This window comes from Eleutherodactylus coqui, chromosome 4 (genome assembly GCF_035609145.1).
Source record: "Eleutherodactylus coqui strain aEleCoq1 chromosome 4, aEleCoq1.hap1, whole genome shotgun sequence".
NCBI lineage: Eukaryota > Metazoa > Chordata > Amphibia > Anura > Eleutherodactylidae > Eleutherodactylus > Eleutherodactylus coqui.
Window position 1 is genome coordinate 107,634,053 of NC_089840.1, and position 23,155 is coordinate 107,657,207.

Genomic DNA, 23,155 nt, shown 5'->3' on the forward strand with positions numbered 1-23,155 from the left:
TGAAAACTGGGTGACCAAAAAGCGCAATTCTGGGGGTCTTTATTTTTTTTTACTACGTTCACTGTGTGGGGTAAATAATGCATTACTCTGATAGATCAGACTTTTACAGACCCAGCAATACAGAATATGTTTTGGGGTTTTATTATTTAGATTCAATTTTCATAATTCCTCTTCACTTTGCAGAATTGTATTGCGCTATTTTTTAGTGACTGGAGAAGGCAACGGCAAACCAACCCTCAAAAACAGTCCGCCAAGATAACGTCCCGATGTGATATCACCTGAGGAGTCAGTCACGACTCGGTGCTTGCCCCAGGGGACTTTACCTATTTTTCAGTGAGGACTGGAACTAAAATGTAGAATGGAGAAGAACATTTTAACTTGTGCTTAATATAAGTACTTTACAATATAATAATTGCTGGTCGATCTCATTCGTCCATAATAACATCATGTTCTAGGGCAGTTTTTTCAGTTAGGAGAATTAGTCTAATGTGCCTTTTACACGGTTTGAATAACGGAAATGAAACGAAATGGAAATAAACAGAAATATTTCCATTTTCAATGACCCCCATTAAAATCAATGGGGAACAAAACAGAAGCATTTAATTCCGTTAATATTTTCAGTTCTCTGCTCCTCAAACGGAACAGAAAAACGGAAACTGAGGCCAAAGTCAGCGTAGGTAAGCCCTAAGGTGGACAAGAGGAGTTGTTCAATGTCACATCCATAGGCAACAGTAAAGTTCCCATGTGCCAAAGTTGCTTCTAGGTTGACTACTCCGATAGCGGCTGTGTAGTCAGTGATATGTCAGTGTACACGGGGTCTTAAAGGGAACCTGTTAGACTGTCTCTTATGGAAAAATACAAAAAAGTAGCAGACTGAACGCTCCAGGACGGTTCAAGGAACAAGATGTCACTTTCCCATTGTGAAGACACTGCAAGAGAGGCAGGAATGCTGCGAGGAGCTTTGAGACTGAAAGAACTAAACTTGATTAAAGCTTCAAACAGACTAGAAAATCCAATAATCTGGCACTTTAGCAGTCTGTGTTTGCCTACTCTGTTTACGTATGGCACATAGACTTCAATGGAGAAGGAAGGCACATATGTAGACAGCTCTTTTCCAGAAACAGGCAAGAGGTCAAATAAACTAATATGCTAATAAAAGGGTACTCCCAATTTAGGCCGGGTCAGATTCCAACCCTGTGCCTGTCCGGCTTCCGCACATACCTATCTTCTCTGTTCTTCATCTGTATTGCAGATGGCTGTGGCGAGCCGCCGTCAGAGATGCACAGTACAGAATTCTTTTTTTCACATTTTTTTTCCTCGCTAGCCGATGACGTGGAATCCGCAAACCTTTCGCAATGTCAATTGCGAAAGGGCTGCGGGTTAGATAGCTTCAATGATCTTCAATGGAAGCCATCTATACGGAATCCGCATGAAAATAGGACATGCTGCTATTTTTACTTCGCTTGCGGAAATCGCCATTCAATTTTGCTTGTGTGCAGGAAGAAGTGATTTTCCACGCTATGAACGGCATTTGCTGTGGATCCGCGATGTGTAAACTGGCAGCGGATTCCGCAATGCAAATTCGTTTGTGTACAGGCTGGTGTCACATGGGCATTATCGTATTTATGTGCACATTTGCGCAGTGGGCATTACATAATTGCACCTGCATGAGAGTGTTTTACTGTACAATTTTTGCACGCAAATCGTGCGCATTTGTGCACGCAAAAAACAAACAAACACAGCCATGCTCCCATTTATTGAAGTGGGCAGTTAGTGTAATTAGTTCATATGTACTCTTACCCTGCACAAATATGCAGGAAAATACAGCATGCTGCATAGCTTTTTGCGCAAACAAAATGCACGTGCAAAATATGCTTATGTTAACAAATGCAATTGAAATCAATGGGTTTTCTTTACTGTGTATTGTGTGCGAGCAACTTTTACATGGGTAATACGCTTTAGAAATACATTCATGTGAATCCAGCCTAAACCAATTATGTCTGAGATGAGATTACCCATCTGCATGTCGCAGCCTGTAGTGGCCAGGATTACGGAAACAGTCCAAGTGGCAGCTCTATGCTATTTCAGTAAGGGTATTTCATGCACGAGTTCTGTAGCAATATGGACAGAACTCGTGTGGGTTAATAATAACACATTGATTTCAACCTATTTATTCACACAAGCAACTTATCTCTCGCAGCGATGCGGCAAGATTGAAAAATTGCTGCATGGCCTATATTTTGCTAACTCCACATAAATTGCCTATTATTTCCTTTGGGAGCTTTAAAAAAATGTTATCGCACTTGCATGCGATTTGCATGTCAGTGTGATGCAATTTTTACCATTGAGGACTATTAGAAGGACTTGCAATTTTTTTCACTAATGCTCGCATCCAGAATCATAATTTTACAAGTGCAATATCAATCCGAGTTACTCAAACCAATATCGTAGTCACATATGTGAATGAACCCTAAGGCCTCGGTCACACGAGTGTTTTTTCCGTGCATGAATAGGCGCGTAAAAAGAGAGCTTCTAAAAGAACCAGTGGGTTCCTATAGAAGCATTCACATGAACGACTGTTAGATGCGCAAAATACTCACACCTTTCAAAGATAGGACATGCGAGTGCAACTCGTATCTAAGGTCCATGCTACTAGAAAAGATAGGACCTGACCTATCTTTTGTACGTGCTTTCCATAGACTGCTATGGGAGCTGAAAGAACGCACCTCGGATCGTGTGAACGGGCTATTCAAATGATGGAATTCACCTGCTTACGTGATCTTTTCCACAAACTAGGGAGGAAAAAAACGCTCGTGTGACCAAGGTCTATGGCTAAATACACATGGGTGAGTGCGATATTGGGGTGAGCAACTCTGCCTGATATTTTTCACGCCGATGCAAGGCGTTTTTGATTCTCAAAGAAAAATTTGAAATGCAATTTGAAATATGTGAAATGCAATTTAAGGTATTTAATAGACTCTGCAAAAATGTAAATCACACATTAAACATAAATAATTATGAAACGGACCGTAATCATGCATTTTATGCTTGGCATCACATCAGCATATCACACAAATCTAGGACTGAAAAAAAATGCCATGGTGCGTTACACAAGCCGGCCCAGCCCTCATATATAGGTAGCCCACTCCCTTTCTCAGTTCCCAAGATGACCCCTCCCTTTCCCAGTTTAAGATGGCCCCATTGTTATGGTCCACAGCATGCTACCCCTCTTCCCAGCAGGTCCCTCCCACCCCTTCCTGATCCCCAGCCTGGTGCCCTCTCTCTAAACCTCTCCCCAAAGTGCAAACAAAACATTACATAGAACAGTGATATTTCCAAAAATCACCCTAAATACGTAGACAGAAAAAGAAAAATAGGCATTTGCACGTGGCCTAAGATAAGCACAACCCCTTTTCTGTCTAGTTGACCAGTGAGCTTACCTTACTCTTTTATCCTCTATTTTCCTGAGGTTTTCATCCCGCTTCAGCACAGCTAAAATGGCCTCTTTTTCTTGGTCCAGCAAATAGGACAAGTTGAGTATTTCCGTGTTTTTAGACATAATTACAAAGTCTGAAGAGCGGTAATTGAAATCGTTGACCCCAACCGGATGGGATAGTTGTTACAAATATTTAATCACCAGTATTCTCTTCTGGTGGTATATTGTGCAGAGATCTTCTTACGTAATCCTTGAATAACTTGAGAATTGTTAGAGTTGAGTTGTATTTTATGGCTGCAGATCGATATGTGCTGAAGAATCTTCATTGTTATTCAGGCTGGAAAAAAATACAAATAGATATATAACTTCATAGTTCATATTAATGTCCATATTAGAGATGAGCGAGTATACTCGCTAAGGCACATTACTCGAGCGAGTACTGCCTCAGCCGAGTATCTCTAAAGATTCGGGGGCCGGCGGGGGGCGGGGAGCGGAGGGGAGAGCGGGGAGGAACAGAGGGGAGATCTCTCTCTCCCTCACCCCCCCCCCCCCCCCCCCCCCGCTCCCAGCCGCAACTCACCTGTCACCCGCGCCGGCCCCCAAATCATTAGAGACGAGCCGGGAGATACTCGGCTAAGGCACTACTTGCTTGAGTAATGTGCCTTAGCGAGTATACTCGCTCATCTCTAGTCCATATGGTAGGCTGGGTAAGGCTGAGAACACTTTAAGGGCTCATTCACACAGGCTTGAAAATTGCACAGAAGATAGCCGCGCATAAAAAATCAGGTGAATGGATGATATCCGCGATCAAGTACCTAGACTCATTAGCATTAAAATCATCCATTCACATGATCAGGAGTAGCATGTTGCTGAAAAATCCGCTGCTGAGGGAGAGAGAGATTTTTATTTCATCCAGGCTGCGCAAAACCTTTAACTCACTTCATACACCCATGTGACATTCTTTATCAGCACTCCCCACTGCTAATCAGACTCTCCCTTTCTCTGGCATTGTTTCGCAAACACCCTCTCCCTGTGGCACTGTTTAGCTAAGGCTGCTAAACTCACTTGCCCTTCCCCTCCCTATTTTACAGCTCCCATAAGAGTCTATGGACACTCCTGCGTTTTGCGCACCAAAGATAGGTCAAGACCTATATTTTTGCACAGCATGGAATTTCAGTCACCGATGTCCTATTTTTTTAGGTGCAATTTTTTTTTGGTGCGCCTAAAATTCCTTAGGCCTCATGTCCACGGGCAAAATATGACTTTAAATCCGTAGCGGATCACCCACATGCGGATCCGCATCCCATAGGGATGCATTGACCACCCGTGGGTAGATAAACACCCACGGATGGTCAATAAAAGTGAATTTTAAAAAAATGGAGCATGAAAAAAAAACGTGACATGCTCCATTTACGGGCGGGTCTCCCGCGGGGACGGCTCCCGCAGGCTTCTATTGAAGTCTATGGAAGCCGTCCGGATCCACGGGAGACCTAAAATAAGAATAACTTACCCGCAGCGGACCGGGCAGGTCTTCTCTTCTTCACGGCTGGATCTTCTTTCTTCGGCCCGGCGGATGTGATGTTCCATGGAGAATCCGTAGCGGGCCTGATTTTCCCCGTGGACATGAGGCCTAAGTCTGAATGTTTCCATAGGAAACCATTGATTCTAATTGTCACGTTTTTTGGCGCGGCTAACTTAGCTGTGCAAATTCCTTTATGTGAATGAACACGAAGGTAGCACATCTCATAGCATACTGCATGCACATTTGTGCACCCCCATAGACGTTTATGGGGACCTTTGGTGTGCAAATGCACAGAAAAGTGGAGTATGCTGCTTTTTTTTTTTTTGCGTGACTGAAATGCGCAGGAAAATACGCGCATGTGAACAAACCCATTGAAAGCATTGGATTCTAGTCTCTGTGTATAGTGCACGTAATTTGATTTCAATGAGTTTGTTCACATTTCACTCTTTTGCGCACGTATTTTGCTTGTATGGTAAAAAACGCAGCATGCTCTGCTTTTGTGCGTATTTGCACACCAAAGGTTCCCATAGAAGATGTGCACGCTATGAAAGGAGATGCGCAATTCTGTGGAAAAAAGAACACATCTGGAACTTACTAGTCTAAAAAGTCATTTAAATCGGGGGCATGGTTGCATTTCATGCGCATAAAAGCCATGTCCTGTGGGCTCAAAAACTACAGTGAGTTATGTCAATACATGTCCAAAATACTATGTCCATTGCGCAAAAAGTTGCACAAAGGCACAAATGCCTGTGTGAAGGAGCCATCAGTGTACGCAATGGTGCAGATTTTAACATGGAATTTGGTGAGGATTTTTCGCTGTGGAATACTCGCACCAAATCCATACAGGATAGGGATAACTATTTCATTGGTGGGTGTCCGCCTCCTGGGACCCCCACTGATTATGAGAACAGGGGTCCCAAATGAATAGAGTGACATGATGTTCCATTCAATTCAATGAGACTGCTGGGGATAGCCGAGTTGAAGTATTTGGCTATCTCTGGCAGTCCTAGTGCAATGAATGCAGTGGCAGCAAGCATCATCAGCTGTAACTCCATACACACAGGGTTACACAGGACCGTATTCTCATGATTGGTGCAGTCACAGTGGTTGGACCTCCACAGATTAGACAGATATTCCCTATCTCATAGATAGACAATAACTTTAAATCTTGGCACAACCCCTTTAGCTATGATTAACAGCTCTATTCCCAGGTCCTGTTAGGACACAGTCCTTTGTTGGGCAAGCACAGAACAAAGACTACAGTAAAACAAATATACTGGATATGATGTGCTGTGTAGGATAGTGGATTATATAGTATATGCTAATAGTATGACTGCCATTCACACCTGTACCAGAGGGGCCTTTGATCCTGTTAGTTCCTTTTGGGAACAGCAAGGAAGCCCTTTGTTGTAGTGAAAAGGGAATTAGCCATTTGCAGGAGATCCTATTGTCCCTCTGCCCCTTCAATACACATCCCCCAGACTTGCTGACTACAATTTCCCAACAGTGAGATGAGACAAAGAAAAAAATAAGAACTAGGATTATGGGGCATTTAAAGGTTCCAGCTCAACAGGGATTATATTTTTGAAACCGTTAGTATACCACGGACGTAGTGCATTTGCAGTGAGCTAGAGTTGGCAGATGTAACTCGAGTGGTTTGTTCTAACTCAGGCCTAGTCACAGTGGTGGCTACTCTGCCTAGAACAAAGGCCCATGCAGCAAACATATCACACAAAGATGGTCGTTAGCCACACTAGCAAAAGTTCTATGTGACACCAGAATATGATGGAGCAATGAAATAAAGAATCCAGACTTAAAGAACTTTGGTGAAACCGGAAGAACACGGTTTACTCAACATTTGGAAAGTAAAGAATACAGTTCACACTTTGCAACTTTATTCAGTATGGACAATTTTTGTAGATTTCCTGACAACAAGAGTGCAAGTGTTGGTTCTTTAACTCCCTCTCTTTCTCTCTCTTTTGAGGAAGAACCCACCAGTCTCAGTTATCTGCGGGTTGATCCAGGTAGTTGTTTGTGGAGAAGTGGAGGGTAGCAAATGATATCTCTCTCTCTAAGACATGCTGACTTCTGACCTAGCTGGGGTAATACACACACACGCTTCGTAGGCCTGTCCTCCTTCCAGATTCCATGGTGTCTGCCCTGACTCATATTTCTGTTTATCCAGGGAGGAGTAAAACTCTCCACAAGTTGTCTCCACGACTTGCATCCCACTTTTTCCCTGGAGGGGTTCCAACCTAGCATTAGGCTGTCCTTGACTACATTTTTACTTCTGCTATTCCTGCTCATGCTAACTCTGCCCCCTAACCAATCCTAACCCAGACATGGAAAACTGACAAGACACAGAGCAGGTTAGGGTGACATGGGTACAGACATATGCAAGTTTGTTGACACTAACACCAGACAAATGACCTTTTGGCAATCTGGGCAGGCCAATACACATAACTCCATCACAATCAAAGATACAGACGTAGACACATAGACACACATAGGCGTTCCACATGATGTAGCCAAACAAGTGCTGTCGAGGCCCTAACTCTGGGTCACTACACATTCTTTCTGTCTCATATTATGTTTGTTATCTACTTGTCAGTAAATTCATGACATGAAATATAGCAGCTATAGCTTCCATATTGAACTGCCTCCTAGGTACTATGGATGAAATATTACATCGGGTTTCCATCCAGAAGATCTGGGCATCTACTTAGCCAGCCCTCGGTGATGTCACAAGGAGGACAGTGGAGGTGGGATGCAGAGGGACATTAAGGCTGGGTTCACACAGGGAGGATTTACCGTGGTTTTGCTGCAGTTTTTCAGTTGCAGTTTTGCCGCAGAAGAACTGCTTCTGCGGCAAAACCGCTTCAAAGGTTATTTTTGTCTTGCGTATTTTCCACACTTTTTCAGTGCCGAAAATCCGCAAGCGTTTTTTTCCACAGCGCTTTTTTACTTTGGTCTATGGACAAAAAAATGCTGTGGAAAAGTCAAAAGAATTGACATGCTGCGTCTTGAAAAACCGCACTGCGGCAGTGCTGAAAAAAATCCATCCCGTGAGAACAGCTTTTTTCCCCAAACACATTTCTCTGCATTGCACTGAAAACGCAGCGGTTTTGCCGCAGTGCGGATATGCAACGGCAAACCGCGGCAAAACCGCAGCAAATCTGCCCCGTATGAACTCAGGCTAAAAGTAAAGGGGGATCTTCTCCTATTGTCACAACCAGGAGTTGCATCAAAATACATGAGTGTCCACTTTCTCGGGTGTTCCTCACGCCAGGACTATTTGAAACAACCTCATAGACTGGTATTTTCTATTATTTTTATTTTCATGCTGTTGTGTGTATTTGTATGCTCCTTACCCTTTTGTAAATGTCACTCTCTGTTGCTGTGGTTTTACAGTAGCCACAGCAGAAAAAAAGGTGACATAACCACTACATATAAATAAACTCTTACAGAATAGTCACCAGTATTTACTTTTAAGCCTTTGAGAGAGCTATTTGCTGCTTCTACCAAAGACTACATTATTCAAGTATATGCAGAAGACACTTATACAACATGTCGAAAATATAACAAATGCTGGAGTTCTAGGTTTGAATCTGAACAAGGACCACATCTGGATGGAGTTCTTCAAAGTCCATGCAGATGTTGTACTTGATGGAATTTGAACCTAGGACCCAAGCGCTGAAAGGTAGCAGTGGTAACCAATGACACACACATTTACATTTATAGGAAATTTGGTTTTTTGGTGATTTATGCTAAAAAACTGATATTGGGATGACTCAATCAGATTTTGCAAAAATCAGCCCAATTTTATCGCCAGGCCAATCACAACGAACAGCAAATACATTTTAAATTAGATTATCAACATCATCGCTTGCTTTATATACAGGATAATCCGTAGAATGGAACACAATTTTCTCATTATATTTGCAGTCTGGCATCCGCATGGCATGGCTCTGCCAATGATAGAGTAATAATGACTGACTTAACAAGGATAACATACACTACATAATGCGGGGAAGAAGGTCAAAACCTGTATAATCATTTCACTGTAATTAACATATGAAAATGCAAAAGCAGACATTGGAATAATGAGCTAATATACTGAAAGATGTAACATTTGTAAACTGACAAATAGGTTAATTGCCTTTTATGTATCCCAAGGTTTTAGAAGAGTTCTACAGCCGTAGCCTAAAGTTTTGAGACTGACAAAAAGTTTGGTTTCCACAAAGTTTGCTGCTTTAGTTTTTTTAGATTTTTTACCCCAGTCCTCTGCAGTTCAATCCCTGCACAGTATTTTCTCTGATGAAGCCCCCATCAGACTGTTTGGAATCTCTGGAAGAATGTTTTGCCCGGAGAAGAAAAGGTGAGCGTTACCATGAGTCCTGTTTCATGCCAACACTAAAGTACCCTGAGATCATTCATGTATGGGGTTGGTTTTCATCCCAGGGAGTGGGCTCTGTCACGTACAGATGAGGAGGAGGCTTAGATTGTGAAGTGACTGGTACCCAACTTTCCGTGACTCTACCATCATCCAGACAAGCGACCATCATCTTCTGCCACAACTCTATAGCAATCTGCCTGGCCTTGCACTGCAAACCAATTTGCCCCATACTGAACAGGAGGAGAGAGGAGAAGGGACGATACCTATCAATCCCCCCCTCTCTCCTTGATCATTCTGCAGTATCGCAAGCTTGAAGTCATTAGAATACAAGCTGATTTATACCCAGCTTCCCCGGGCTCCTGCACACACGCGAAGTGAAAGCTCAAATCATCCTCTTGATCCGTTCTAACGCACTCCACAGCTCTACAGTGCTCAAACAAAAACACTGCCAACACCAGTTTCTTAACGGAAAAACTGGAACCCGATTTATAAATTATTAATACAATCTTCGGAGAATATGGTTTTGTGTTAAAACGGACGAGGTTCACTAATTAATTTAAAGTTTAATTCTCAAATAGGAGCAGTGCTTATTTACAGAAAAATACAAAAATGATGTTACAAGATAATCGGTAAGAGACATATACATATTCACAGACAGTAAAATAACAAGCATTAAAATAAGAGTGTTACCATTCTTTTGCATGGAGTCTCGCAGGGTTACTACGGGGCAGTTCTCACGTATAGTGACCTCCAAGAGGCTGACATAAAAATGGACGCAGAGACACACACAGAAAGTCTGACAGGCTACAGCTTCCACATCACAATATATATCTATCCATCTCATATCTTTGTCTATCTCTCTGGTATCTATCTACCTGTCTAATATCTATCTATCTATCTATCTATCTATCTATCTATCTATCTATCTATCTATCTATCTATCTATTTATCTATCATCTCATCTAGTAAGGGCAAATTCAAGGGGCAAGGATGTCTACTCCACTTTCCTAGTGTCCTGAACTGCAGCTGATTGATACTGGACAGCTGTGGGGACACTTTATTCACCCCTTTATATTACAGGCTCACTCACAATTTTGCCAAAGAACACTGCCATGAAGAAAGTATAGTATTTAACCCCTTAATGACACGGCCTATTTTGGCGTTGAGGACCAAGCGATTTTTTGGTATTTTTCCATCTCCATTTTTCAAAAGCCATAACTTTTTTATTTTTCCGTGGACGCGGCCGTATAAGGGCTTGTTTTTTGCGTGGCGATCTGTAGTTTTTATCGGTGCCACTTTTGGGTATATAGACAATATCGTAAAATTTTTTTATTTTTTTTTTAATGATAACAGGGAGAGAAAACGCATCAATTCTGCCATAGATTTTTTTTTTTTTTTACAGCGTTAATCATGCAGCATAAATGACACACTAAATTTTTTCTGCGGGTCGGTACGGTAACAACGATACCAAAATTGTTATATTTTTTTTAGGTTTTTACACTTTTTTGCAATAAAACTCCCTTTTTTTGGAAATCTTTTTTTTTTCTCTATAGCTGCATTCAAAGTCATGTAACTTTTTTATTTTTCTATGTACGGAGCTCTTTAAGGGCTTATTTTTTGCGAGACGAGCTGTAGTTTTTATTGGTACCATTTTGGGAAATGTACGGCTTTTTTGATCACTTTTATTGCATTTTTTGTGAGGCAAAATGCTAAAAATTAGCATTTTGCCTCTGTTTTTTAGCGGGTTTTTTTACGCCTTTTGTCGTACAAAATAAAAAGCGTGTTCAACTTTTTGTACACGTCGTTACGGACGCGTCAATATCCAATATGTGGGGTTTTAGTTTTTTTTCCCTTTTTTTATGCTAATATTAGAAAAAGCATAAAAAAAGGGGTTTTTTAACATTTTTTTTTACATTTTTCTTTTTTTTACACTTTTCTTTTCTTTCTTTTATACTATTTGAGTCCCTCTGAGGGACTTGCAGCACTGTGCCTATGATCGCTGTCATAAGGCATGGCAGAGCTACTGCTCTGCCATGCCTTATCGCTTGTACAGCGATTATAGGCACAGGCAATACAGGACGTCAGTGTCTGGCGTCCTGTTGCCATGGTGACAGGCCGGGCTCTCGCGATAATATCGCGAGTTCCGGCCGGAGACACACAGGGATCGCGATCCCTCTGTGAACTCTTTCCCTGCCGCGATCTACTTAGATCGCGGCAGGGAAGGGGTTAACAGCGGCAGGCCGCATCTCCGATGTCCCCCCACTGTTGGAGCGGGACGCCGGCTGTGACTGACAGCCGGCTCCCGCTGCTGGATAGCGCGGGATCTTATGTGATCCCGTGCTATCTCCAGGACGTACCGGTACGTCCTTTTGCGGGAAGTACCAGGCTCCCGGGACGTTACGGTACGTCCTGGAGCGGGAAGGGGTTAAACATCCTCCAACGGCGACTTCTCCCAACCATCCAGGAGCAATTCGGTGATGAACAATGCTCCTTCCATTATGATAGAGCACCATGTCACAAGGCTAAAGCGATAACTAAGTGGTTCAGTGAGCAATACATTAACATTTTGGGTCCATAGCCAGAAAACACAGAAATTGTTATAAACTCCAAGCACTGATTAAACAAGAATGGGTTGCCATCAGTCAGGATGTGGCCCAGAAGCGGATATTCAGCCTGCCAGGGCAAATTGCAAAAGTCTTGAAAACAAAGGTTCAACAGTGTTAGGATCTTCTCACACACGGCGTTGGCAAATTGACATGATTTTGAATGCGGCGACTTGCTGCGATTTTACCGCCATATTCGAACTCAGGTTACTGCGTTCGTCAGCAGTTTTTAAAATAGAGCAGACAGCGCAGGTCTGCAATGCCCCATTGAAATTGTTACAATCGGAGTATTCCACTGTGATTATTGCGGCGTTCAAAATGGTAAAAAGCGCATGTGTGAGAGTGGCCTAAATATTGAGTCTTTGCTTATGGCTTCATTCACATGAGCATATATCGGCTGCGTTTTCACCGCCGGCCCATATATGCTACGCATTTGATGCATTGATTTCCAATGCCTCAGTTCAAATGGCCGTTTTTGCAGTGCGTAAAAACGGCCATCCAGAAAAAATGGCGCATATGGTGTGCATTCTGATCAAACCATCGCAAATTAATGTCCCCTATGGAGACAAAAAAAAGAGAATAAAATGTAGTAAAAGTAGAAAAAAAAAGCATTTGCCGTATTTATAATAAAAAGAAATCTAAATACATAAAACCAAAAACATATTTAGTATCACATCATCCAGTATTTACCCCACAGGGTGAACATAGTCAGAATTTAGCTTTTTTGATCATCCCATCTCCTAGAAAATATACAATAAAAAGCGATCAAGAAGTCGTATGTACTCCAAAACGGTAGCAATAGAAACTACAAGACGTCCTGAAAACATGAGCCCTCGCACAACTATGCCGACAGAAAAATAAAAAAGTATTTATGTGTTTACCAAGGAGAAGAAAATCCCAGATCTCATGCAGAAAGTCTGGGACCCAGGAGAAATACAAATCACCAGCCTGTTGTGGTATCAAATGATTTCTAATGTATTCAAAGGTGCATGTGGTTTATATACCATAAATGACATCACAGGAAATGTATCTACCACCAAGATTAATACATGATAGAGTACAACTAAAATGTTTAACATAAGTTACACCTTTTAAGGTATAACTATAACATACAATTAAACCGTTATGAATTCAGTGAAAAGGAATGCAAAGGGGGTCTGAGAGACTCTTATCCTCTGTCTGTCTCTATCCATACCATTCACTGGTATAGAAAAGGTTTCGTTTAACCTCTTCACTACTTATTCTAGCATCATGCTATACCTTTCTAGACTACAATCTAATAGAAAAACAATTAACTGATACATTGATCTACAATTTTCTTAACAAAAATAATTTTATTTTTTTCCATAGATATTTAAATTTTTAAAAGTAGTACAGCAAAAAAAAAAAACAACTATAAATCTGGTATTGTAGTAATCATACTGACCCACAAAATAAATTTATCATGTGATTTTTTGCTGCAGTGTGTACGCCATAGAAACAAAACCTCTCCAAAGATGGTCGGAATTGCAATTTAGTTTTTATTTTACTACGCTTATAATTTTTAAAAAAAGTTTTTCAGTACATTACACGTACATTAAATAGTACCATTGATAAATACAACTCATCCCACAAAAAACAAGCCCTCAGACAAATAGATAAGTAAAAGAGTTAGGATTTTTTTAAAGTGGGGAGGAAATGTAAAAAAATGAAAAAAAAGTGGGAGGGTGCATTCTTAGGGGGTTTAGTAGTAGGAAAAGCCATTTAATGAACTGCAAAGATTATAAGTAATACATGTCCAGACATGTCAATTCACCTGCTTTTACAGGGAGTTTCCAGTTTTTAGCCTACTCACCAAGTCACTATGAGGCCTTAGTCAGACGGGCGTTTTTTCGCGCGATTTGCGCATGCGCATGCGTCCGGCGATTTTTTAAAACCATTGGTATCGGACACATGAGCGCTTTTTATGCGCTCGTCCGATAAATTATAGAACAGAAATCGCAGATCGCACCTATCTGCGATTCCTGTTCTCTTCTCTATATGCGCTCAATGGGGCCGGCGGCAGCAGCGCTGACCCCATTGAGAACATATAGAAGACAAATCATTCTTCTCTGCCACAGCTGTAACAGCTGTGGCAGAGAAGAACGATGTTTGCCCATTGAATTCAATGGAGCCGGCAATACAGCCGGCTCCATTGAAAGCAATGGGCTGCCGGCGTGCGCGGGATGAATTGTCTGGAAGGGCTTAAATATATAAGCCCTTCCCTGCAATTCATCCAGAAAAGTGTTAAAATAAAAAATATATATATACTCACCTGCTCCCGGCAGCCGGAGTTCCACGCGGCCGGCTTGCAGTGGGTGTGAAGGGAGTGTGAGTCAGACCTGCCTCTGATTGGCTCAGCGCTGAGCCAATCAGGGGGCAGGTCTGACTCACACCCCCTTCACACCCACTGCAGGCCGGCCGCGCGGAGCTCCGGCTGCCGGGAGCAGGTGAGTATATATATATTTTTTATTTTAACACTTTTCTGGATGAATTGCAGGGAAGGGCTTATATATTTAAGCCCTTCCCGACAATTCATCCCACACTCACCCGCAGCGCATTGCTTTCAATGGAGCCAGCTGTATTGCCGGCTCCATTGAATGCAATGCGCTGGACAGCTCCGGCCCGTTTCTAATGAAACCCGGCTAGGAGCAGATTTTCAGGCGATTTTCGGGCACCGGTCACGCGATTTGCGGATCGCATCCGTCATGCGATCCGCAAATCGCGCGAAAAAACGCCCGTCTGACTAAGGCCTGAGAGTAAATATACAGTTTACTATTTATTGGTTTAATCCTAAAAAAAATACATATCACATGGACACATCCAATTGTTTTTCTGGACACTGGAAAAAAAGTGCCAAGTTTTTAAGGACCATCCAAGAATTTACAGCTGGTTGGAAAAACATTATTCATCCCACATGGCGAATACTAAATATGCAATGAGAGAATTGCTGTTTTGTGGTCACTTCAATTTGTCTCTAAAAAACTGGAATAAAACAAATATTAAAAAGGTCATACGTACCCCAAAATGGTACCAATAAAAATGAGCCCTCATGTAGTTCCATCAATGGAAAAATACAGTTATGGCTGTCAGAATATTTAACACAAAGAAAATTTATTCAGTAAGAAAAAGATTTTTATTTTTTTTAAAGTTATAAAACCTAACAAAAATTATATAAAATCGGTATTGCTGTAATCTTACTGACCTGCAAAATAAAGCTGAAATGTCATTTTTACAGTAAATGCTGTAAAAAATGAGACGCAACGAACAATGGAGGAATTGCATTTAATTTTTTCATTTCGCCTGCAAAAATGTTTTATTTGTCTTTCAATACATTGTATGGTACATAGATGGTACTGTTAAAATTTACAACTCATTCCGCAAAAAAATAAACCCTCATGGCTCAGTCAGACGGTGCAGGGTACTTTCCATGGGCTCCTATGGGAGCCGTGAAAGCACGCAGCCAGCACCACGTAAAAAGTTATAGAACTTTGAAAGTGTGGATGAAAAAAATAAAAATGTCTGTAGTGCTAAGGAGTTAAAGGACCACTCTACACAACAGCAGCAACAATGTAACAATAGCTTCACACACAGAAATGCTTAGATTTTGTTCACAATCGTTTTGGAGGCTCTGGAACAGATTTGGCACAAAGTCCTATTTTTTGTGGTAAAATGCTTGGTAGCATGGCAGAAACCCAACAGACCTTATAATAGTCTATAGAGGCTGTTAGGTGCTGTTCGTGTCAGTGAAGTGCTAGATTTGACTCTGCCATCTTTTTTCATTAATCGACTCTTATAACAGAGCAGGAAGAAGCAAATTGTAGGACAAGTGTGAACATAAATTGTGAGGTTGCATCAACCACTTGTATATGAACCCCTTGTGCCTCCATGGGTGTCTGACTGCTACATGCATTACTAGAGATGAGCGAACGTACTTGTCCGAGCTTGATGCTCAGGCGAATATTAGGGTGTTCGGGATGCTCGTTACTCTTAACGAGCACCACGCGGTGTTCGGGTTACTTTCACTTTCATCTCTGAGACGTTAGCGCGCTTTTCTGGCCAATTGAAAGACAGGGAAGGCATTACAACTTCCCCCTGTGACGTTCAAGCCCTATACCACCCCCCTGCTGTGAGTGGCTGGCGAGATCAGATGTCACCCAAGTATAAAAATCGGCCCCTCCCGCGGCTCGCCTCAGATGCGTTGTGAGTTAGCTGAGGGAAAGTGCTGTTGTGTTGGAGCTGCTGTAGGGAGAGTGTTAGGAGTTAGTGTAGGCTTCAAGAACCCCAACGGTCCTTCTTAGGGCCATATCTATCCGTGTGCAGTACTGTGGAGGCTGCTGTTAGCAGTGTTGCACAATTTTTTTTTTTTTCAAAATCGGCTGTGCAGAGCATTGCGCCCTGCAGTAATACTACAGGGACAGAAGTGGTGGTTAGGCAGGGAGAGTGTAAGGAGTGAGTGTAGGCTTCAAGAACCCCAACGGTCCTTTTTAGGGCCACATTTAACCGTGTGCAGTACTGTGCAGGCTGCTGTTAGCAGTGTTGCATATATTTTTTTTTTCAAAATCGGCTGTGCAGAGCATTGCGCCCTGCAGTAATACTACAGGGACAGAATTGTGTACGCAGGGCCAGATGACATATATTATTGATTGAATATAGTCAGTGGGCCTTTTCTTTAAAAAAAAAAAGGGAAACATTCTATTTGGCCTGCCTCTGACAGTCCTCAGCGTTCTGGGTACGTGTGTGGTGGGTGGAGAACGTAAAGAAATCATACGCAGCCAGCTACGTTTAGCAGCAGGCTTGCGCCAATTTATTTCCTGGCTGGGAAAAATCACTGCTCTGCTGCACTTCATATAACACTGCAGTTCTGTGGAACACATTTCTTATCTGATTGAATATAGTCAGTGGGCCTTCCCTTTAAAAAACAAAAGGGAAACATTCTATTTGGCCTGCCTCTGACAGTCCTCAGCGTTCTGGGTACGTGTGTGGTGGGTGGAGAACGTAAAGAAATCATACGCAGCCAGCTACGTTTAACAGCAGGCTTGCGTCAATTTATTTCCTGGCTGGGAAAAATCACTGCTCTGCTGCACTTCATATAACACTGCAGTTCTGTGGAACACATTTCTTATCTGATTGAATATAGCCAGTGGGCCTTCCCTTTAAAAAACAAAAGGGAAACATTCTATTTGGCCTGCCTCTGACAGTCCTCAGCGTTCTGGGAACGTGTGTGGTGGGTGGAGAACGTAAAGAAATCATACGCAGCCAGCTACGTTTAACAGCAGGCTTGCGCCAATTTATTTCCTGGCTGGGAAAAATCACCGCTCTGCTGCACTTCATATAACACTGCAGTTCTGTGGAACACATTTCTTATCTGATTGAATATAGTCAGTGGGCCTTCCCTTTAAAAAAAAAAAAAGGGAAACATTCTATTTGGCCTGCCTCTGACAGTCCTCAGCGTTCTGGGTACGTGTGTGGTGGGTGGAGAACGTAAAGAAATCATACGCAGCCAGCTACGTTTAACAGCAGGCTTGCGCCAATTTATTTCCTGGCTGGGAAAAATCACCGCTCTGCTGCACTTCATATAACACTGCAGTTCTGTGGAACACATTTCTTATCTGATTGAATATAGTCAGTGGGCCTTCCCTTTAAAAAAAAAAGGGAAACATTCTATTTGGCCTGCCTCTGACAGTCCTCAGCGTTCTGGGTACGTGTGTGGTGGGTGGAGAACGTAAAGAAATCATACGCAGCCAGCTACGTTTAACAGCAGGCTTGCGCCAATCTATTTCCTGGCTGGGAAAATTCACCGCTCTGGTGCACTTCATATAACACTTCAGTTCTGTGGAACACATTTCTTATCTGATTGAATATAGTCAGTGGGCCTTCCCTTTAAAAAAAAAGGGAAACATTCTATTTGGCCTGCCTCTGACAGTCCTCAGCGTTCTGGGTACGTGTGTGGTGGGTGGAGAACGTAAAGAAATCATACGCAGCCAGCTACGTTTAACAGCAGGCTTGCGCCAATCTATTTCCTGGCTGGGAAAATTCACCGCTCTGGTGCACTTCATATAACACTTCAGTTCTGTGGAACACATTTCTTATCTGATTGAATATAGTCAGTGGGCCTTCCCTTTAAAAAAAAAGGGAAACATTCTATTTGGCCTGCAGGCTTGCGGCAATTTATTTCCTGGCTGGGAAATCACTGGTAATACAGCATGCTGAGGGGTAGGGGTAGGCCTAGAGGACGTGGACGTGGCCGAGGACGCGTAGGCCCAAGTGAGGGTGTGGGCACAAGCCGAGCTCCTGATCAAGGTGTATCGCAGCCGACTGCTGCGCGATTAGGAGAGAGGCACGTTTCTGGCGTCCCCACATTCATCGCCCAATTAATGGGTCCACGCGGGAGACCTTTATTAGAAAATGAGCAGTGTGAGCAGGTCCTGTCGTGGATGGCAGAAAGTGCTTCGAGCAAGCTATCATCCACCCACAGTTCTGCGCCGTCCAGTGCTGCAAATCCGAATCCTCTGGCTGCTGCTCCTCCTTCCTCCCAGCCTCCTCACTCCACTACAATGACACATGCTCAGGAGCGGGAAGACTCCCAGGAACTGTTCTCGTGCCCCTGCTCAGAATGGGCAGCAGTGGTTCCTCTCCCACCAGAGGAGTTTATCGTCACTGATGCCCAACCATTGGAAAGTTCCCGGGGTCCGGGGGATGAGGCTGGGGACTTCCGGCAACTGTCTCAAGACCTTTCAGTGGGTGAGGAGGACGATGACGATGAGACACAGTTGTCTTGCAGTGAGGTAGTAGTAAGGGCAGTAAGTGCGAGGGAGGAGCGCACAGAGGATTCGGAGGAAGAGCAGCAGGACGATGAGGTGACTGACCCCACCTGGTGTGAAACGCCTACTCAGGACAGGTCTTCAGAGGGGGAGGCAAGGGCAGCAGCAGGGTAGGTTGCAAGAGGCAGTGCGGTGTTCAGGGGTAGAGGCAGGGCCAGACCGAATAATCCACCAACTGTTTCCCAAAGCGCACCCTCGCGCCATGCAACCCTGCAGAGGCCGAGGTGCTCTAAGGTCTGGCAGTTTTTCACAGAGACGCCTAACGACCGACGAACAGTGGTGTGCAACCTTTGTCGTGCCAAGATCAGCCGGGGAGCCACCACCAACAGCCTCACCACCACCAGCATGCGCAGACATATGATGGCCAAGCACCCCACAAGGTGGGACGAAGGCCGTTCACCGCCTCCGGTTTGCACCGCTGCCTCTCCCCCTGTGCCCCAACCTGCCACTGAGATCCAACCCCCCTCTCAGGACACAGGCACTACCGTCTCCTGGCCTGCACCCACACCCTCACCTCCGCTGTCCTCGGCCCCATCCACCAATGTCTCGCACCGCACCGTCCAGCCGTCGCTAGCGCAAGTGTTTGAGCGCAAGCGCAAGTACGCCGCCACGCACCCGCACGCTCAAGCGTTAACCGTCCACATAGCCAAATTTATCAGCCTGGAGATGCTGCCGTATAGGGTTGTGGAAACGGAGTCCTTCAAAAGTATGATGGCGGCGGCGGCCCCGTGCTACTCAGTTCCCAGTCGCCACTACTTTTCCCGATGTGCCATCCCAGCCCTGCACGACCACGTCTCCCGCAACATTGTACGCGCCCTCACCAATGCGGTTAGTGCCAAGGTCCACTTAACAACGGACACGTGGACAAGCACAGGCGGGCAGGGCCACTACATCTCCCTGACGGCACATTGGGTGAATTTAGTGGAGGCTGGGACAGAGTCAGAGCCTGCGACCGCTCACGTCCTACCCACCCCCAGAATTGCGGGCCCCAGCTCGGTGGTGGTATGTTCGGCGGTGTATGCTTCCTCCACTAAAGCACCCCCCTCCTCCTCCTCCTCCTCAACCTCTGCCTCGCACTCTAGATGTGTCAGCAGCAGCAGGACGTCGCCAGCAGTCGGTGTCGCGCGGCGTGGCAGCACAGCGGTGGGCAAGCGTCAGCAGGCCGTGCTGAAACTACTCAGCTTAGGAGAGAAGAGGCACACGGCCCACGAACTGCTGCGGGGTCTAACAGAGCAGACCGACCGTTGGCTTGCGCCACTGAGCCTCCAACCGGGCATGGTCGTGTGTGACAACGCCCGTAACCTGGTGGCGGCTCTGCAGCTCGGCAGCCTCACGCACGTGCCATGCCTGGCCCACGTCTTTAATTTGGTGGTTCAGCGCTTTCTGAAAAGCTACCCACGCTTGTCAGACCTGCTCGGAAAGGTGCGCCGGCTCTGCGCACACTTCCGCAAGTCCCACACGGACGCTGCCACCCTGCGCACCCTGCAACATCAGTTTCATCTGCCAGTGCACCGACTGCTGTGCGACGTGCCCACACGGTGGAACTCTACGCTCCACATGTTGGCCAGGCTCTATGAGCAGCGTAGAGCTATAGTGGAATACCAACTCCAACATGGGCGGCGCAGTGGGAGTCAGCCTCCTCAATTCTTTTCAGAAGAGTGGGCCTGGTTGGCAGACATCTGCCAGGTCCTTGGAAAGTTTGAGGAGTCTACCCAGATGGTGAGCGGCGATGCTGCAATCATTAGAGTCACCATTCCTCTGCTATGCCTCTTGAGAAGTTCCTTGCAAAGCATAAAGGCAAATGCTTTGCGCTCGGAAACGGAGGCGGGGGAAGACAGTATGTCGCTGGATAGTCAGAGCACCCTCCTGTCTATATCTCAGCGCGTTGAGGAGGAGGAGGAGCATGAGGAGGATGAGGAGGAGGGGGAAGAGACAGCTTGGCCCACTACTGATAGTACCCATGCTGCTTGCCTGTCATCCTTTCAGTGTGTATGGCCTGAGGAGGAGGAGGCGGAGGAGGAGGAGGAGGAGGATCCTGAAAGTGATCTTCCTAGTGAAGACAGCCATGTGTTGCGTACAGGTACCCTGGCACACATGGCTGACTTTATGTTAGGATGCCTTTCTCGTGACCCTCGCGTTGCACGCATTCTGGCCACTACGGATTACTGGGTGTACACACTGCTCGACCCACGGTATAAGGAGAACCTTTCCACTCTCATTCCCGAAGAGGAAAGGGGTTCGAGAGTGTTGCTATACCACAGGACCCTGGCGGACAAGCTGATGGTCAAATTCCCATCCGACAGCGCTAGTGGCAGAAGGCGCAGTTCCGAGGGCCAGGTAGCAGGGGAGGTGCGGAGATCGAGCAGCATGTTCAGCACAGGCAGTGCAACACTCTTTAAGGCCCTGGACAGCTTTATGGCTCCCCACCAAGACTGTGTCACCGCTCCCCAGTCAAGGCTGAGTCGGCGGGAGCACTGTAAAAGGATGGTGAGGGAGTACGTAGCCGATCGCACGACCGTCCTCCGTGACGCCTCTGCCCCCTACAACTACTGGGTGTCGAAGCTGGACACGTGGCCTGAACTCGCGCTGTATGCCCTGGAGGTGCTTGCTTGTCCTGCGGCTAGCGTCTTGTCAGAGAGGGTGTTTAGTGCGGCTGGGGGAATCATCACAGATAAGCGTACCCGCCTGTCAACCGACAGTGCCGACAGGCTTACACTCATCAAGATGAACAAAGCCTGGATTTCCCCAGACTTCTCTTCTCCACCAGCGGACAGCAGCGATACCTAAGCAATACGTAGGCTGCACCCGCGGATGGAAGCATTGTTCTCTATCACCATCAAAAACGTGGACCTTTTAGCGTCATCAATCTGTGTATAATATTCATCCTCCTCCTCCTGCTCCTCCTCCTGAAACCTGACGTAATCACGTCGAACGGGCAATTTTTCTTAGGCCCACAAGGCTCAGTCATATAATTTTTGTAAACAATTTTTATACGTTTCAATGCTAATTAAAGTGTTGAAACTTGCACCTGAACCAATTTTTATTAAAACTGGGCTGCCTCCAGGCCTAGTTACAAATTAAGCCACATTAACCAAAGCGATTAATGGGTTTCACCTGCCCTCTTGGTTGGGCATGGGCAATTTTTCTGATGTACATTAGCCCTCGCCTACAGTGTAATCCAATTAATTTTTTGCCCACCTGCATTAAAGCTGACGTTACATCAGCTGTGCTGGGCACTGCAATGGGATATATTTATGTACCGCCGGTGGGTTCCAGGGAGCCACCCATGCTGTCGGTCCACACGGAGTTGTAACTGCATGTGTCCACTTCTAAAGACCCCAGTCTGACTGGGGCATGCAGTGTGGGCCAAAGCCCACCTGCATTAAACATGACATTACCTCAGCTGTGCTGGGCACTGCAATGGGATATATTTATGTACCGTCGGTGGGTTCCAGGGAGCCACCCATGCTGTCGGTCCGCACAGAGTTGTAACTGCATGTGTCCACTTCTAAAGAGCCACAGTCTGACTGGGGCATTCAGTGTGGGCCGAAGCCCACCTGCATTAAACATGACATTACCTCAGCTGTGATGGGCACTGCAATGGGATATATTTATGTACCGCCGGTGGGTTCCAGGGAGCCACCCATGCTGTGGGTCCACAGGGACTTCACAATAGGGAGTTGTACCTGCCTGTGTCTATGAATTAAAAACCCCGGTCAGGTTGGGGCATGCAGTGTGGGCCGAAGCCCACCTGCATTTAATCTGACGTTAGCTCTGCTGTCCAGGGCACTGCAATGGGATACATTTATGTACCGCCGGTGGGTTCCAGGGAGCCACCCATGCTGTGGGTGCACACGGAATTCCCATTGCGGAGTTGTACCTGCCTGTGACTATTTATAAAAAACCACGGTCTGACTGGGGCATGCAGACACCTTGACAGAATGAATAGTGTGTGGCACATAGGTTCCCCATTGCTATGCCCACGTGTGCAGCTCCTGATGGCGGTGGCACAGGATTATATTTCTCATTGCTTCTGTACAGCATTGTGGGCTATCGCCCCGCCCCTTTTACAGAGGGTCGCTGCTTAGCCGTGCCAACCCTCTGCAGTGTGTGCCTGCGGTTCCTCCTCATGGCAGACGCACTTCTAAATAGACATGAGGGTGGTGTGGCATGAGGGCAGCTGAAGGCTGCGCAGGGACACTTTGGTGTGCGCTGTGGACACTGGGTCGTGCGGGGGGGGGGGTTGGGCAGCATGTAACCCAGGAGAAGTGGCAGCGGAGTGTCATGCAGGCAGTGATTGTGCTTTGTTGGAGGTAGTGTGGTGCTTAGCTAAGGTATGCATTGCTAATGAGGGCT

The 23,155-nt window shown here is 45.2% G+C and overlaps 1 protein-coding gene across 4 annotated transcripts in view; it reads right to left on the bottom strand.

Moving 5' to 3' along the window:
• The window catches only part of SYTL5 (synaptotagmin like 5), a 193,729-nt gene that overhangs the window by 88,307 nt on the left and 82,267 nt on the right, over positions 1-23,155 (bottom strand). For all 4 annotated transcript variants that reach the window (XM_066599957.1, XM_066599955.1, XM_066599954.1 and 1 more), the window contains exon 2: positions 3,441-3,773. In XM_066599957.1, coding sequence (XP_066456054.1) covers positions 3,441-3,559 — 119 coding nt within the window. In that variant the 5' untranslated portion in view covers positions 3,560-3,773. The remainder of the gene's footprint in view (positions 1-3,440; positions 3,774-23,155) is intronic.